The following is a 17,601-nucleotide window of genomic DNA, read 5'->3' as shown; positions in this document are numbered from 1 at the left end:
AGTTCTAAGTGGAGGAGGGACGTGGCTCCGCCCTTGGGGGGTCGGCTGTGGGGGCGATGTGGCCCTGCCTTGGGAGCTGGTGTTTCCCTAGCTCGGACCATTCTCCCCCTCGCGTCCCCGGCCTGTGACATTCCTGAGCCGGGATTCGCGCACACACGCCCCCTCTAAAATCACCCAGATCCACCCCGGCTCCTCCCTACCCGCCCCCGCCCGAGTCAACGGATCTCGGACTCCTGTCCGAGGCGTCTCCCCGTGCGGCCGCTGGGTGTCACTAATGTCTAGCCAAAGGGGGCCTTTGCTCCTGGCCCCGCGCAGCCGGGGGGCTGGAAGGGGATCGTGGAGGTGCGGATGGAGGCTTTCCTCGTGGTGGTACTCTAGAATCGTTCGTAGCCCCTCCCCTTTGGTCTGGAGCCCCCTTACTCCGCCGGGACTCTAAAGACTCCATTACTGTGAGCTTGGGTGACCCCAGCTGCACACTTGCGTGCATCCCCACCCTCGTTTTGATACTGGGATAAAAGGCCGTGTTGCAGCCTAGGGCCAGGATTATCTCAGATTAAAGGGCGTTCCGTGGGGGCGGGTGGGATGGGAGGAGCTCCAGCCTCTCGGATGAGGGGCGTTTTTCCCAGACTACCCCCCAGAAGGTGTTTGCAGAGAGCGGGCTGGAGGGAATGGATTAAAGGGCTCAAAATGGGGGGATTCCCCAGCCCAGGGAAGGGGAGGGGCCTTCCGGACAAAAGCGCCCGCCCGCTGCCTCCCCTCCCCCTCGAGCATCTTTCAAACCCGCGAGTGGGCGGGCGGGGGCGGGGGAGTCCCCCCTCCTCCCCCCCTCCCCCTTGAGCCCAGGCAGTCCAGCATCTCTGCGGCCGTCAAGGCCCGGGCGCGCGCGCGCACGGACCCACACCCCAGCGGGTCTCACAATCGCGCACACACACATACACACACAACAGCAAACAAAGGGTCTGGACACCCCTGTCCCCTCCTGCCCTCAGGCCGGAGAGGGCGGGGCATTCCCTCCCCAGCCCCTCTCTGCAAGGTAAGCTTCGCGGCTGCGAGCTGCGGTGGGGAAGGGGACCCGGCACCCCGGAGGGAGGGGACCAGGACGCTGTGGGGTTTCCCGCTCCCCGAGAAAGCCGAGGCCCTGCGGTACGCCCTTTGGGGCCGGCCTCCCGGCTGTGGATGTGTGAAGAGGACCCCAGATGCTAGAGATTCCCGGGTTTCCGCGGAGCTCTTTCCGTGGCTTCCGAGACTGGAGCCGACCGGCCCCAGTGAAACGGGGTCCCAGGAGCCCTCCAGCTCCTAGAATTGGGGACAGGGCGCCGGAGGCTTCCCCATCAGCGCCAAGACTTTCCTAATCTGCCAGCACAGCATGTCCAGCTGGATACAGAGACAGAGCCCTCTGAGTTGCTTTGCACTGCCACTGGGTTTCTCACAGCACCTCCATCAGCGCATCTTCCGCCGTCTCTCTCTCGTACCTGCGAGGTGGGGGTGGGCGACTGGTAGTGGTCCTGTGGACTATCCAAGCTTTCTCTGCTGCATCCCACAGCCACACACTACTTAGCAGGGGTGGGACCCCGGCATCGGCTCTGCCTCCCTGAGCCTCGATTTCCCTCATCTGCTAAGTGGGTAATGACACCGAGGATTCCGTGAGGTCATGCATGGGAGCCTGCCTTTGCTCAGTCATTGATTTCTCTTAGCTCATTTGACACATATTTCCCAAGTGCCTACTACGTGCCACAGCACTGTAGCCAGGTGGTGGGGCTGTAGCAACCAATAAAAACAGCCAGCATTTGCTGTGCTTATATTCAAGGCTGAATGAGGGAGCAAGATCTGTGTGTAAAGAGAAGACTACCCACTGGTGAATTCAGAATCAGAATAAAGTCTAAAATTTCATAGGGCATAGAAAGGGACTGGAAGTAAGGGTGCTCCTGATGAAATGAGATTTCTGGCTGATACCTGTCTTCCTCATTCACTTAAGCTCCTCATATGAGGGCAGGGCCAGGTCCAGAACAGTGCCTGGCACACAGTGGGTGCTCAATAAAAGACTATTTCATAGTGCCTTAGGTCAGGAAGGAGGCTTATCATGAACCAATCCATCCTCCTTCCCATTTTACAGATGGTAGGTGAGTAGGTGAGTTCCTAAGACCCAGAAAAGGGGAAAGAGCTTGTCAAAGGCAATACAGGCAGTTGATGGAGTATCATCATTCCCATAAAGTGAGTGTGGCTGAGGGAATGGGAAAGAAAGAAAGTCAAGACCAGGTTTGAGCACAGGACCCTCCAGGAACCCATGATCCCCAGCCAGCTTCCACCTCTTTATACCCACAGACACAGCCATACTGTGATGAATAGCTACTCAACAAGCATTTATTCAGCACCTATGACTATATGCCAGGTGCTGGGGACACAGCAGGAAACAGAACAAAACTCTCTGTGCCCACAGGGGTGACATTTAATGGAGAAGCCAGAAAAAGAAACAACACAAACAAATATATAACAACAAATTCTGATTGGGACTGTGATAGAAATAGAAGGCTGTGTCAAAAGAGAAAAATGGAAGGGCCCACTTCAGGTTGGGTATCCAGGAAGGCCTCCTGGAATTGTTGAATTACTCTTCAAACATACGCACTTAAATCCAGACAGATAAAAATCATACTAACACCATATTTGGGCTGGAGCCAACATAGCTAAATAATGTGCCTGAGGCCACATAGCTAGTGAGTGACTGAGTAAACACTTGAACCCAGAACCTGCATTTCTAACTACTGTGAAATTCTGCTTCCCACTGCATCCACATGTGTGTATTCCCCACCCCCTCTTTCCCCACATATGCATTCATACCATGATGACACAGAGGCACATCCAGTCTCATTCCTACGTAGGCTGATGTAGCTTCGCCCTGTCACTACATACACTGCTGCAGGTATGCTCTGGTTTCAGCTCTGCGACACACACACTCATAGAAAGTTCCACTTGCTCAGCTGTAAACTCTCATGCACCCACACATGCATACACATACACATGCCTGGGGCCCCTGACAATCCTTCCTGGCCCTGCTTTATAGCTCCAGGAATAGAGCTGGTTAGTAACTATTCCTTCTCAGGCCTGAATGCTCTGGGCCAAGATGTGGATAAGGGGGCATTTGTCCTCACTTCCTTCCCTCTTGTTGGCCATCCATCCCTGCATCCTTCTCCCAAGGATGGTGGGCTTGGGCTTGGGTGAAGCCAGTGCTTTACTGTCAAGCGAGGCCAGGGGCTCCCAGGCTGGGCCACTAGCTGATTGTGCTGACAAGCTGGGATAAGGGAAGCAAGCCTCTCCCAGCCTGAGCCTGGTGCCAGCTGCCCAGAGCAACCTGCTCTGCCATCTGGACCCCCGTCCCCAGCCGGCCTGCTACCCAGGGGAGGGGAAGGCAGGCTTAGAGGCACCCCTCTACCTTGGGGACTCAGCCAGTTTGTGATGCCCTGCCTTCCATGCCTGGGGTTCTTCCAAGACTGGTTTCTGCAAACATGCACTGGTGTCCGGATAGCGGTGGTGTGTCTCTGCCCCTCTTCCCTGCACTTCAGGGCTCTGCTGGCCATCCACTCCTTCATTCTTTCCTTTATTCTGCAAATCCATGTGCTGTTCTAGGCCCTGGGGATCTGGCTACAGAATTTGAAGAGCCAAGGGCAAGGGGAAAATGCAAGGCTCCTGGTCAAAGTAATGAAGCATTTCAAGACAACAAGGGTGGTGCATTAAACCTAAGCGTGGGGCTGTGAGTGACTGCACAGGTCACATGTTTGTGAAGTTGGTTCTCGCTATAGATAAAACAAGACCGAAAAATCCCCTGCCCTCGTGGAAATCAGCCTGAGGACAGAAGAAATGTAAATATATGATATGCCAGGGATGACAGCTGAGAAGAAAGATAAAGCTGAGTGAGGGCGAAGGGGTGGAGGGAGGCATTTATGTCAGGGAAGCCCTTTGGAATGAAGTACCTTTGAGCAGAGGCCTGAGGAGGTAAAGGCATCAACTGGTTATTCAAGAGATATATGTGGAGCACCTACTGTATGCCAGCATTGTCCTGGGACTGCAGATCCAGCTGGAGACAGAACAGGCCAACAGCCTGACCTCAGGTCCTAATCCAAGGAAGGGCAACAGCTGATAAAAATAGTAGGTAAATTCTTTATCTTGTTAGAATGTTATAAGTCTAAAAGTAAAAGAAACAAACAAAATGAAAGCAGAGTCAAGGAGATGAGGAAGTGAGAGGAACACAGGATATCCGAACCTGGTTTTCTGGGTCAAGAGAACTGCAAATACAAAGGCCCTGAGGTCTGAATATGTTTGAAGTCTTTGAGGAACAGTGAGTCAGCTGGTAGGTTTAGGGGGTGGTTGGGGGGAAGTGAGGCTGCTGTCTTCCATGTCTGTCTATAGCTCCATGCAAACCAACAACAATGATGATCATTGTTATTATTACTAGGAAAGCGGGTACTGTTTTGTGAGCATCCACTGTGAACCAGGCACTGTGCTCAGAACCTTACATGCATTGCTTCACTTCATCCTCACAACAGTGCCCTCAGATAGGTATGGATATTATTCTCATTTTACAGATACGGGAACTGAGGCTCAGAGAGGCTGGGTGACTTGCCCGAGGACATACAGCTAATAAATGGCAGAGCTAGGATTTGAATGGAAGCCTGCCAGTGTAAATTTTTTTTTTAAGATTTTATTTATTTATTCACGAGAGACACGGAGAGAGAGAGATAGAGGCAGAGACACAGGCAGAGGGAGAAGCAGGCCCCATGCACGGAGCCTGACGTGGGACTCGATCCCCGGTCTCCGGGATCACACCCCGGGCTGAAGGCGGCGCTAAACCGCTGAGCCACCAGGGCTGCCCTAAATTTTTTTTTTTTTTAAGAAAGAGGGAGCACCCATGCTGCTTGGGGGTGGGGGTGGAGGAGAGGGAGTGAGAGAATCTTTTTTTTTTTTTTTTTTTGGGAGTGAGAGAATCTTAAGCAGGCTCTATGCCCAGTGTAGGGCTCGATCTCAAGATCCAGAGATCATGACCTGAGCCAAAAGCAAGAGTCGGGTGCTTAACCGACTGAGCCACGTAGGCACACCTGTCAGTGTAATTTTGGAGGCTGGCCCTTACTACATGGCCCTTTCTCTGTCTGAATGCATGTATCTGACTTCATACAGAGAGAGGGAGTGCCTATTTTTCCCTGTGTCTATCTTATTCATTCCTTTATTCGTTCACCATTCATTGAGACCGTGTGTGGGGGACCATGATGAATGGGTACCATTTTTTTTTAATTTTTATTTATTTATGATAGTCACAGAGAGAGAGAGAGAGAGAGAGGCAGAGACACAGGCAGAGGGAGAAGCAGGCTCCATGCACCGGGAGCCCGACATGGGATTCGATCCCAGGTCTCCAGGATCGCGCCCTGGGCCAAAGGCAGGCGCCAAATCGCTGCGCCACCCAGGGATCCCGAATGGGTACCATTTATACAGATAATTACAACTCAGAATGATGAACACTTTAAAGGGGACAGAATAAGCAGCAGTGGGAGCTCAGAACACGGACTGGCTCATTGGGCTGAGACGTGGAGGTGACCTTTAAGCTATTTTTATACATTCATCCATTTGCTCAACAACTGTCTGTCATAGGCTTGCCTAGGTTGGTGAGACAGTGTTTACACTCATTTCTACTAGTTGACACTGAACTAAAGTGAAGGATAGTGCAATAAGGCAAGAAAAAGAAAGAAGAGCCAAAGTAGGGGGTAAAGTAGCTAGTCTGTAGTGGATCTCACTAGGAACTTTATAATTATGCTATTATGTCCTCAAAATAATAACCAGACATTGAACAAATACTAAGAGCCTACTATGTTCCAGATTCAGTTCTAGGCACTGGAGATATGGTAATGAATAAGATAGATAAAATATTCTTGCCCTCCTGCAGCTGATATTCTAATGTGGGAAGAGACAATTAATGTAATAGATAAATTATATAGTACATTATGAAGTGATAAGACCTGTTAAAGGGGCACCTGGATGGCTCAGTGGTTGATCCTCTGCCTTCAGCTCAGGTTGAGATCCTGGGGGTCCTGGGATCAAGTTCCACATCAGGCTCCCCACAGAGAGCCTGCTTCTCCCTCCGCCTATGTCTCTGCCTCTCTCTGTGTGTCTCATGAGTAAATACATAAAAATCTCAATTAAAAAAAGAAAGACCTGGGACGCCTAGGTGGCCGCAGCGGTTGGGCGTCCGCCTTTGGCTCAGGGTGTGATCCCGGGGTCCCAGGATCAAGTCGTGCATCAGGCTCCCTGCATGGAGCCTGCTTCTCCCTCTGCCTGTGTCTCTGCCTCTCTCTCTGTCTCTCATGAATAAATAAAATCTTAAAAAAAAAAAAAGACCTGTTAAAAATAGAGCCAGATAAGTTAGGAGTCCTGAGGGGCTAGCAACTTTGAACAGGGATGAGATGGAGAGGCAACTCCAGGAGAAATGCCTGAAAAGGTGAGATAGGCGCAAAGACCTAAAGAATGTGAGGAGCCTGTGGATATCAAAGGGAAGAGTTCCAGGCAGAACCAGCAGGTGCAAAGGCCCTGAGGTTAGAGCGTGCCTGGTTTGTCTAGAAACAGCCAAGAGACCAGTGTGGATAGAGCAGAGGCTCAGAGGGAGTGGTAAGAGGTGAGGACAGCGAGATGACTGGGCATATCATTCAGGACTGTGTGGGCCTCCTCTGGACGACTTTGACTTTTCCTCTGAGTGAGGTAAAAGCCATGGAGGGCTCTGACCAGAGGAGGGACATGATCTGACTTGGGTTCTAACACCCTCTCTCAGGCTCAGATGTTGGTAGTATTAAGCACTTACTGAGTGCCAGAAGCTGACCTGTGCGCATTCAGCATGGTCTGGTCTCATGTCATTCTCACATGGACCCTGTAGGGATCGTCATTCCATTTCACAGAGGAGGAACTGAGGCTCAGAGAGTTTGTCATTGACCCATGGCCACACAGCAATAAATTCGCCGCACCTGGGGGCGAAGGTGAAGTGAGCCAGCCCCCCCCCCCCCCCCCGCAGGCTTTTAGACCAGGATCGCCGGCAGCAGAGCGCGCTCATCCTCGGGAGCTGCGTCTGTGTCCCTGTCTGTCTGTTTCTATTTCCACGCGTCCCTGTCTGTCTCCGCGCGCCTCTGCTTGTGCGTCCCCCATCTGTGCCCAAGCCGCCGTCTCGCTGCGCCCGGCCCCCGCACCTCGCAGCTATTTCGGGTTTAGGCATAAAAGCCCAACAGCTCGGAGGAGACGCTTCCTCCGGCCCCCGGCTCGGACCACGCGCCACACGCGGCCGCCTCTGGGAGCTCCCGGTCTTCTCCGAGGGATCCCCAGGCCGGGGGAAGCCCCCGCGGGAGGGCGGGGTGGGGGCTGGGGCGACCCGGTCCCGAGGCTCCCGGCCCCCCAGTGGCCAACCGGGGCACTGACGCCGTCCAGACCCCAGCCGTGCGTCAGCTGTCGCTCTGGCAACGGGCGGGAGACGTCACCGGACGGGCAGTGCGTCAGCCACCTGCTGACGTCACGCCTCGGGAGAGCAAACTAGCGGGGGGGGGCAGGATTCAGGCTCAGCCGGCAGGGGGAGCCCCAGGGCACTAATGGCGAATGCCTTCGGCTTGGTCCTTCAGGAGGCGCTGGCCCGGGCGGATATGACCCCCGCAGCCGCAGCAGCGCGCTAGGTTGGCGGGATGAAGAGGAGTCGCAGTGTCCTGTCGGTGGCTGGAACCGGGGACGAGGTGCGAGAGGCGGGGCCCGGGCTGGGGGCGGGGCTTGGGCCGCAGGGGACACGGGCGCCCTCTGTGTGGCTCACCAGGTGTGGCTTCACAGCCTCAAATCTGGGGAGGGTCCTCTCCTTGGCCTCAGTTTACTCCCTTGATTCCGTTATTTTCCTGCTGCCTGGATTAAGAGGTTCTCAGGCCAGCGACAGAAGGCGGGAGCTTCCAAGGGGCTGCCCAGGTGGGGAGAGGATTGTAGGGTGAGGAGGGGTGCTGGGGGTAAGGTCTTGAGGGCCTGGGGGGAGGGGCACAGGCCATAAGGCCAGGAGGGGCCTCCTAGACGTGCAGGGTGACAATGTGTTAGAGGGTTCCACAGTGAGGCACAGACTGTACAGGCATGAGGGCCCAGAGCCCCAGGGCCAGAACATCAAAAGGGAGCCCTATAAGAATTAATGGCTGAGAAGGGACACCCCTCAGATGTAAGGGATGAAAAGCGCCCCTTGTGGGAGGGATCACCGAGTGGCTAAGATGTGAAGGGAACACAAGGAGGTTATATCCCCATCAGTCACTTTCTCAAGTGGCTAAGAAAGGGTGTTACTGGAGGGAGGGCCTCAGGGCCGCCTGGTCAGGCCATGCCCCCATCCAGTCCTTGGTCCTTGTCCCTCCTCAGAGGCCGTGGGAGACCCCCGAGCCCACCAGTGCCAACATGCTGGGGGCTGACCTCCGACGCCCTCGTCGTCGCCTTTCCACGGGGCCCGGGCTGGGCTGGGCGGACACGGAGCCCTCGGACCCTGGGGTCCCTCTGCCGCCAAGGCCCACCACGCTGCCACTGCTGGTCCCTCCTCGGATTTCCATCACCAAAGCAGACAGGTAGGCAGGAGGGGACGAGGCTCGGGGGTGGGGTGGAGATTCAGGGCCAGCGGGGATTGTGTCCAGCCACCAGCCCTTTCCGCGCTCCAGGCCCCTGGCCTTTCCCAAAAACCAGCCGAAACTTCTGGAGCCTTGTGGGTCAAGCTGTAACATCCCTTCCCCCAGGCTCCCCTTGCAGCCTCTAGGAATCCCTTCTTCCATTTTGCAGCCTCCTGAGTCAGCAAGAGGCAGGATTGTGGAAAGGGTTTCAGCCCTACAGTCCCCTGCCATGTCCTCACAATCAGACAGCTGGGACAGGTTAGGGAGTCGGTCTCCTACCAGGCAGCTGTGTGCCTCTATCTCCCCTCCTGGGAAGATCCACTTCCTCCCCCACCTTAGAGGGGATGGTGAGACCCTACAGGAGAGCTGGACTGGCAATTTTCTTTCTCTTGGGGGTAGATGGAAGAGATACGTGGGGGCTCCAGCTTGGCACACTTTCTTGCTCTTTCTCATTTGGGGTCCTCTGAGCCCCCATCTTGGTCGGAGGGTGAGTTCGAAAGCTGGACAGCTGAGCTTGCCCTGGCTGCTGGCCAGGCTCCTGCCCGCACTGCCCTCCTCAGGTCCCTGCTCTATGCAGCCTCAATCTTCCTCTCCCCTCACCTACTCAATTGGAGGTCTCCAGGGTCTCTGCTTGGGTCTTGGGATAATGCTTCATTTCCAGATGGGGAAAGGAAGTGACTGCCATTCCCCCCTCCCTCGGTCTAATGTATCTCCCTCCAACTCCCCCTCCCCCCAAATCCTTCTACCCTCTTCCAGGTTCAGGTCCAGCCTGGCCTATCCCGGATTCAGACCAGAGTTCCAAACACCAGCCCTAGCCCACAGCCTTGCGGCCTTCTTCTGCAAACCGCCCCACCCCCACCCCGCTGTGGTCCACCCCTCTCTCCTCCGCCCCCCCATCCCTTGTTACCCACCCTGAGCTGCGGCCAATCCTATAGTCTCCACCTTCCCCCAGGAATTTGGTCCAGTCCAGGACCCTCAAATGATCTGGGTGGGCGGGGGGGGGGGGGGAATCGCAGTCCTTGCCAATCCCCTAGAAACCGTTTTGAGTCTATACTGCGGGGGGAGGCAGAGGGTCCCCGAGAGAAGTGGGAGACACAGCTCTGGCTTCTGGGATACCCCGCGGCTGCTAATGCGGGGCCGGTTCTTGCTCCGCGTTCGCCCACGCCCGGAGCCCCCTCGGGCGGGGAGAAAAGCGGCTGTGGGGGTTGGAAACGGCCGCTTTTTTTTTTTTTTTTTTTTTATAACAACAGTGCTGGGGGTGCGGGAGGGAGGAGGGCGGTGGCAGACGGCACGGCCTGCCCTGGGGAGTCCGTGGAGGGGGCGCGCGGGGGCGGGGACCTGGTTCCGGGGACGCGCATCAGAGCCGTTTAGAGTCCGAGCGCGCGTCGGCCCCGGGGGTGGGGCGCCCCGGCGATCGCGCTCCCAAAGCCCGGCCACCGCCAGGGCTCCGTCGCGGCCGGGGCGGCAGAGATGGGGGGAGGGTGGCGCTCGGATCCCGCTCGCTCTCCGCTCGCTCGCTCGGCGCGGCGCTGGGGGAGGCGGGAGCGTGAGTCACGGCGACTCCCGATTTAGGTGCCGGAAGGGGGGCTCTGCTGGCGGGGGCCGCGGGGAGGAGGCGCGGCTGTTTACTCGCCTGAAAAGGGCATGGGGGTGCATCCCGCGGCTGCCGGAGACCTGCCTCAGTTTACCTCCTGCGGAAGCGCTCTGCAAGAGGCAGCGACGCACAGAGCGGTGGGCGGCAGCCGCGGTGTCCTCCTGGAGCCACACGGGAACCAAAGGGACACACCCCAGAAACACCCCAAAGCGGCCCTCAAGCCGACCACACACACACACACACACACACACACACACCAACACATACAGACTCCCTCAGACACCACAGTCAAACAGCCAAATTGCCTGCACAACTCCGCAAGCGCGGACCGACCACAATACACACCCAAACGCGTGGGTACACATGCACAGCCCCAGGCCGCCAGAACAGACCCCACAGCGGCGCACACCCTCCAAACAAGCAGCACACGTGCGCACACATCCTTCACCCACAGACACACAGATACACACACAGCGAAATCCAGAGAAACAGGCAGACCGCAGCAGCCAACCACGTGCGCGCACACACTTCCAGCCGACACCAAAAACACAGACAACCCTCGGAAGGGGCCACGTGCGCGCACATCCCGCCCTGGGCACGCGCCATCACCACCCTCCGACCCACCAACAGGAGAATCCCCGAACGTCGCCGCTGCCAGCCGCAGAGCCCGCGTCGGCGGCCCCGGGACCACTCCCCACGCGCTCCCCCCGGCCTGAGGCAGCCGCGAGGACACGCCAGCATCGGGCTCCGCCCCCGCCATGATGGACGGACTGACTGACACACCGGCAACCAGTCGGGTGTCTCCTTCCTGATCGGATTAACCGTTTAACTCCTTCTTTCCCGTGCACGCCGCGGCTAGGCAGGGCGCTCCGGAGAGAGCCGAGTTCCGGCGCCCCCTCCCCTCCGGGAGCGGGGCTCTGCGTGGGCGGGAGGGCCCCCCTCCTTGGGTGGCTGCCCCCCACTGGCCCGGACGGAGGAGGAGGAGGGGGGCGGCGCTGACAGAGCGGCGGGCGGGGGGCGGGGAGGGGCGGGACGGGGCGGGGGAGCCGGGGCTGGCGCGGAGCGGGGTGCCGAGCGCGGAGAGCGCTGCCGGGCGCCGAGCGGAGCGCCAGCCGCCGACAGAAAGCCGCGGCGCCCGGCCCCGGGGGCGATCGGCCCGTAGCGCCCCCGGGTCTGTCCCCGGGGCGCCATGGCCCCACCGAGGCCGGGCGCACCCGCGGGCCCTCGGGCGCGTCGGCTAGCGCGCCGCTGAGCAGGGTGAAGCTCGGAGAGGCCGGGGCCCCCCGGGGCGCAGGAGGGGGTCGGCGCCATGGAGCCCCCGGCCGCCCCCTCGGAGAGGAGCCTGTCTCTGTCTCTGCCTGGGCCCCGGGAGGGCCAGGCCACCCTGAAGCCGCCCCCCCAGCACCTGTGGCGGCAGCCGCGGACCCCCATTCGTATCCAGCAGCGCGGCTACTCCGACAGCGCGGAGCGCGCAGAGCCCGAGCGGCCGCCACACCGGCCCATAGAGCGCGCCGACGCCGTGGACACCGGCGACCGGCCCGGCCTGCGCACTTCCCGCATGTCCTGGCCCTCGTCCTTCCACGGTACCGGCACCGGCAGCGGCGGCGCGAGCGGAGGCAGCTGCAGGCGGTAAGACTCCGGGCTGCAGACGCGCGTGGAGCGGATAGGCGCGCAGAGAGGACGCAACTCGCCCCGCTGACCGCAGGGGGCGCTGCGCTGCGGGTGGAGTCCGAGTGACTGGCGGGGGTGTGGAGGTGGGGGGAGTTCTACCGTGGGGGCGTCCGGGACGCGACCCTGGTGGCTCCTTGTGTACGAGCACCCTTCCCACTGAAGCTGGTCCTGGGATCAACTTAGGGGGCGCCATGCTGCGTGTTGTATTAACGGCGGCTTGGTTGAGGGCTGCGGCTTTGGGAGTCTGTACCATAGTTGTTGACAGCGCAGGGTACTTGAAGGGACTTTCCCGGGGGCACTGTACTGGCAGCTGGATTCACTATGTTTGTCGACGACCTCGAGGGCACTGTCGGTGGTGCCTCCTAGGTTCACGATGTTTCCTCCAGGCCGAAGGGCTCTTGGAGTTCTTCTAGGGAAAGGAGGACTGTATGGGGGGGGGGGGGGGGATGGAAGACTCACGCTTGAGCAGCTCGGGTCAGAAATCTAGGGGGAGCCTCTTCAGGGAGCACTGAGGTCTGTGTGCTGGGTTGGGGCTCCCTCTGTGGGCAGGAGTGTTAGGGTTCAGTAGCTGCCCAGAGGGAGGTAACAGTGCCCAGAGGGTGCACAGTCCTCACACAGGGTAAGGGAATCCCTGCCTCTAGGAGCAGACAGTGTTAGTGAGGGGTGGTGTTGGACTGGCTCTGATGGCATCCTCTCACTGACCTGGGTTGGCTCCCGCTGTTGGGGTAGACTAGCTGTGTCTGCCTTAGCTACATGCTCTGCCTGGGTTTCTGGGGTCCTGTGACTGTGACATGGGATTATGTGTGCTCCAGGGACAGTGATTATGGCAGTGGAACCATATGTGCTTCTGAGACAGTGATTGTGGCAGCATGACTGTGTGCTTCAGGACAGTGTAGTTGTGACACAGTGTAGGCTTCCAGGACAGTAATCATGACAATATGACTTGTGTATTGAAGGGCCACAGGAATTGTGACAATATGACCATGTGAGCACCCAGCACCATGATTATGTGACTGTGCTTCCGGGACAACGATTGTGACAGTGACTGCGTGTGCTCTTGAGGCACTGATTGTGACAGTATGTACTCCTGGAAGGCAGTGATGGTGGCTCTGTGATGTGTACATTCTGGGACAGTGGTCATGTCAGCGGTACTGTCTGTGCTCCCAGGGATGCTGATAGAGACACTGGCGTGCTCTCAGCTGCCTCTGTTCCCTGTATCCGGGAGTCGTCTGACTTCTGGGGTGTGCTCCTGGCTGCCTGGTGTACTGTCCTCTAACCACCCCATGTTTCTCGTTACAGATCTGCTCCAGTGTTGCTTGGGGGTCTGTGTGTGCTCTGGTGACATGTGTGACTGAGAGCTTTGACTTTGTGCTTTGTCTGACCCCCATGGGTGCCCCTCTGCTTGGGATGTCGCTAAGACGATCAGATTCCGGCCTCTCACTCCCGGAGTTCCCCCTCTAGGCTGTGATCCTACAGTCCTTGCTCTCTCTAGGGGTTTCTAGCCAGCCCTACGACCTCACAAACCACTCCCACCCACTCCCCAGCTCCAGCCTCAGCCCCCAGGCAGGAAGCATGTGCCGGGGCCCAAAACACACGGCCTGCTATCTCCCAGAGGGAACTGGAGAGAAGCTGAAGAAAAACAAAAGCTGGAATCAACAGGAAATGCCAAGACCGGGGGCTGCGCCAAACTGGCTCAGGTCACTGTCCTAAGAGACCAATGAAGGAGTGGGGTACTGCAGGGAGGAGCTGGGCCCGCTTCCTTTTAAAGGCCTCAGGGACTCCCCCTGCCTTGGTCTCTGGGGTGCTGACTCCCTGGGGACAGTGGCTGAGTGGTAATAATCATCATTATCTTAGTGGTATCCATCTTCTAATGGCTCACTCTCAGGCTCCCCTCATCTTGGGTTTCCAGTGCCTCAGGAGGTATTCCTGTTGGACAGACTGGGGCCCAGAGGAGCAAGACACCCCTCCTTCATGCCCAAGCTCACACAAGCAGGAGATGGCAAAGCTGAGATCCCAACACCCGGCTATCTGATGCCTGGGGTCCTGGCACATGTCTTGCCCTCTCCTTGCCTCAGTTTCCCCATCTGTAAAGTGGGGCTGTTGGCACTGCTCTGTTGCCCGCAGCAGAGGTGGTGGTGGTGGTGGTGGTGGTGGTGTGTGTGTTTGTGAGTTCTGTGAGATTGGGGATGTGTGTAAAGGGCTTAACACAGTGAGTGCTCAGTAGATAGTCACTCAGGGACCTGGACTCAGGAGAGGAGGTGGGGCTTGCATAGACCCTGCTCCTCCACGGTGGGAAGAAAAAAACGGAACCTCAACCACATCCCTTCAGGGCTCAGGTTTCTGTTTCACTGTGGGCCTGTGTAGCCTCCAGGGGCTTCGTCGGGAGGGAAGGCATGGGTGCCAGCGTCCTCCCCCCACCCTTAGACAGAAGGAGGAAGGGGGAACTGAGAGGCCTCCAGTGGGAACCTTGCTGCTTAGAATGGGCTTTCTGCCAGCCTGTTTCTCCAGAAAGGGGGTTCTCTGAGTGCACACAGGGCGTTCCAATGCTACCCACGTTGCAGTTCCTGCAGCCACCAAAAAGGGGATCCAGACAGCCCTAGACTTGAGTCACAGGAACCCCCAGAGAGAGGGCACTGCCCTCCATCTGAGATGGCATCCACAACCCCCCTCCAGACCTGGGGATGTATGAGCCTGTGCTCCTGGCGCCCTGCGGGGCTGAGTCACGGCACCACAACGATCTGTCAAGAGGCAGATGGAGCTGGAGGAAGAGAAAGAGTGCGATGGTAGTGGGGGCGGGGGGGGGGGGGCTTGCCTGAATTGGGGGCGGGGCCAACGTACCAGCCTCTACCCCCCACCCCCAACCCCGCCCCGTGCCCCTCTGTCTCCGCAAAGTCTTCCCGCCCGGGGAGGCGCCGCGGGACCCCAGGAAGGGGCGGAGGCCGCCGAACTGGGGTCTGTCTCTGGCCGGTGGCCTGTGTCTCCACTCGGGTCCGCGCCTCCCCTCCTCTCTGGCTCTCGCGTATCCCTGGCCTTGCTTGCCCTGGGAGCGGGTCCCTCCGCGCGCCCCTCCCTCCGCGCGCCCTCTGCTGGGGGACGAGAAAGGCACAGGCTGTGTGCGCCTTCCGAGTGCGGACCCGCCTGGGCGGGACTCCAGTCCCCGAGCGGGGCACAGTCGCCGCCGCCACTGCCGGGCGCCCCGGGTTATTATTTCCTGCTTATCGAGCGCCTCGGAGAGTGGGCGCCAGGCCGGCCGGCCGCAGGCTGCGGGGGAGGCCCCGGCCCTCCCCGGGCGGGACCAGGCGGCTCTCCCCGTCCAGCCGAGCGCAGTGGAGACGGCCGCCTGGCGGACGCAGAGCAGCTTGGCGGAGAAGTTGCGCACGCGGAGTTCCCGGCTCACCTCCGCGCTCCTGGCTGCCGCTGCCCCTGTCCCTGCCAGGGCCTCGCAACACCGACCCGCGTGCTCACCCCCAGCGTCTCTGGCTCGCTATTCCTGCCGAGGAAACAGAAGTGACTTGCCCAAGGTCGCACAGCGAGTTGGGGTTAAAACCCAGGTCTCCTGGACTCCAGATGGGTGGGTGAGAATCAGGTTGTAGCCCTGCCCCCTGACTCGCTGTGGGACTAGGAGCCCACCATCATGCCCCCCTGGGCCTCAGTGTTCTTACTAAACCCGCGTGCATAAGATCTGCCCGCCCCCCGGGCTGTGGTAAGGCTCAGATGGCTGACGTTGGGGCCGGGCAGCCAGGAGCTGGTGTTTGGAGAACTGCGCTTCTGCAAAGTGCATCTCTCTGACGTCGTCGGCAGACAAAAGGGGGGTGTCCTCCAAACCACAATCCTGGGCTCTGGCTGCCAGGGCACACCCCTCCTTCCTTCACTAGTCACAGATTGACTGGCAGGCTCCTCTGAGTTGGAGGTAGGGCTTTGGTGCTGGGGGACAGGGTGAGGACAGAGTTTGGGGGGGCATCTGAGCCCACTATCTTCACTCCTGAGTAAGAGCTCCAATCCAGCCTTGGCCCTTGACTTGCTGTGGGCCCTGAGGAAAGGATTTGCCTACCTGAGCCTTTGATTTTGATTCCACGGGCAGTGATTGAGCCTCTTCAGGCTGTGGCAAGGAATGAGACAGACCCACAGTCCCTGCTGTCCTGGAGTTCTCAAGCTAGTAGATGAGGAAGAAATAACAAGTAAAGGCATGTGATAATTCTGGTGACACATGGGACAGGAAGAAAAGAGGGACCCTGAGGTCAAGGAAGGGCTCTCTGAAGAGGTGAAATTTTAGTACAGACCTAAATGAAGTAACATCAGATGCGAAGTGAGCCTAAGGGAAGACGGTGACAAGCAGAGGGAACAGCCAGTTCAAAGGTCCTGGGGTAGGAGCCAATCTGTTATGTTAGGGGAAAAGCAGAGGGGCGGCAAGTGTGGCAGAGGCAGAGTGAGCAAGAGATGAGTGGAAGGAAATGAGGCAGGGAAGTAACAGGGCACTCGCGTAGGGCCTTACAGGCTATGGTCAGCATTGGCTTTAGGCCTTAGGTTATCTCTGCCTTTTTAGGAAAGGACAAAAGTCACTGAGCTGGGAGGAGACTGAACCATGAAGGGCCTGTGTAGCCTAGTGGCTAAAATCCCAGTCTCGGGATCCCTGGGTGGCGCAGCGGTTTAGTGCCTGCCTTTGGCCCAGAGCGCGATCCTGGAGACCTAGGATCGAATCCCACATCGGGCTCCCGGTGCATGGAGCCTGCTTCTCCCTCTGCCTATGTCTCTGCCTCTCTTTCTCTCTCTGTGTGTGTGACTATCATAAATAAATAAAAAAAGATTTAACGATTAAAAAAAAAAAATCCCAGTCTCTGGAGTCAGAGAACTGGACTCATCATCTAGCTCTGCTTTTTCCAGTTTGGGTGACCCTGGCCATGTCATTTCCCCTTCCTGGGCCTCAGGTACCCTGTCTCTGAAACAGGTCAATTCAGAACCTTATTTCCAAATTCTGTCCTGAGGAGTCAGCGAAACAATGGAAGGGAGCCTAAGGGCAGGTAAACAAGAATGCTCTTCCTTTCTGTTTTGTACCTGGACCTAGGGGTCCCAGTGGCCAGTGCAAGGGTCTTAGTGCTTTTAGACCAGGAATTTTCACTTGAAAGTGATTCTGGCCTCCAGGGACATGTGTGACACAATGCCTGAAGACATTTTTTTTGAGAGGATTTTATTTATTTATTTGACACAGAGAGTGAGAGAGCACAAGCAGGGGGGAGCAGCAGAAGGAGATGGAGAAACAGGCTCCCCACTGAGCAGGGGCCCGATGTGCGGCTCCATGTGAGGCTCAATGTGGGGCTCTGTCCCGGGACCCTGGGATCATGACCTAAACCCAAGGCAGACGCTTAACCAACTGAGCCACCCAGGTGCCTCGGCTGGAGACATTTTAATGATTGAGGGGGGGTGCTACTGGCTACTACTGGACAGGATTATCTGGCCTTAAATGTCAGTAGTGCCAAGATTGGGAAACCCTGCATTCCCAACAAGGTGTTATCACCACAAAGGGGCGAAAATTGGTTCTTGGGTGGATGTATGTAGGAAAAATAAAACAACTTACATTTATCTATAAAGCCCCAAATACAAGCAGATATGCAGTACAGGCATACCTCGCCTCTTTACACTTCACAGATTCTGCATTTTTTACAAATTGAAGGCTTGTGGCAACTCTGCGTTGAACAAGTCCATTGG

General features: G+C 57.7%; 1 protein-coding gene across 2 annotated transcripts in view; it reads left to right on the top strand.

Annotated features, from left to right (window-relative positions):
- The first annotated feature begins 7,682 nt into the window (after window positions 1-7,682).
- The window catches only part of PDE4A (phosphodiesterase 4A), a 47,248-nt gene continuing 37,329 nt past the window's right edge, over window positions 7,683-17,601 (top strand). The window contains exons 1-2 of one of the 2 annotated variants that reach the window (XM_035702392.2): window positions 7,683-7,745; window positions 8,395-8,594. In XM_035702392.2, the coding sequence (XP_035558285.1) occupies window positions 7,698-7,745; window positions 8,395-8,594 (248 nt within the window). In that variant the 5' untranslated portion in view covers window positions 7,683-7,697. Of the gene's footprint in view, window positions 7,746-8,394; window positions 8,595-11,490; window positions 11,857-17,601 lie in introns of those variants that run through there. The other variant, XM_025457498.3, reaches the window with a different exon arrangement.

The sequence above is a fragment of the Canis lupus genome, chromosome 20 (assembly GCF_003254725.2).
Source record: "Canis lupus dingo isolate Sandy chromosome 20, ASM325472v2, whole genome shotgun sequence".
In the NCBI taxonomy this organism is placed as follows: Eukaryota; Metazoa; Chordata; class Mammalia; order Carnivora; family Canidae; genus Canis; species Canis lupus.
The sequence above is the reverse complement of the archived record's forward strand: the minus strand, read 5'-3'. Positions and strand labels throughout refer to the sequence as shown.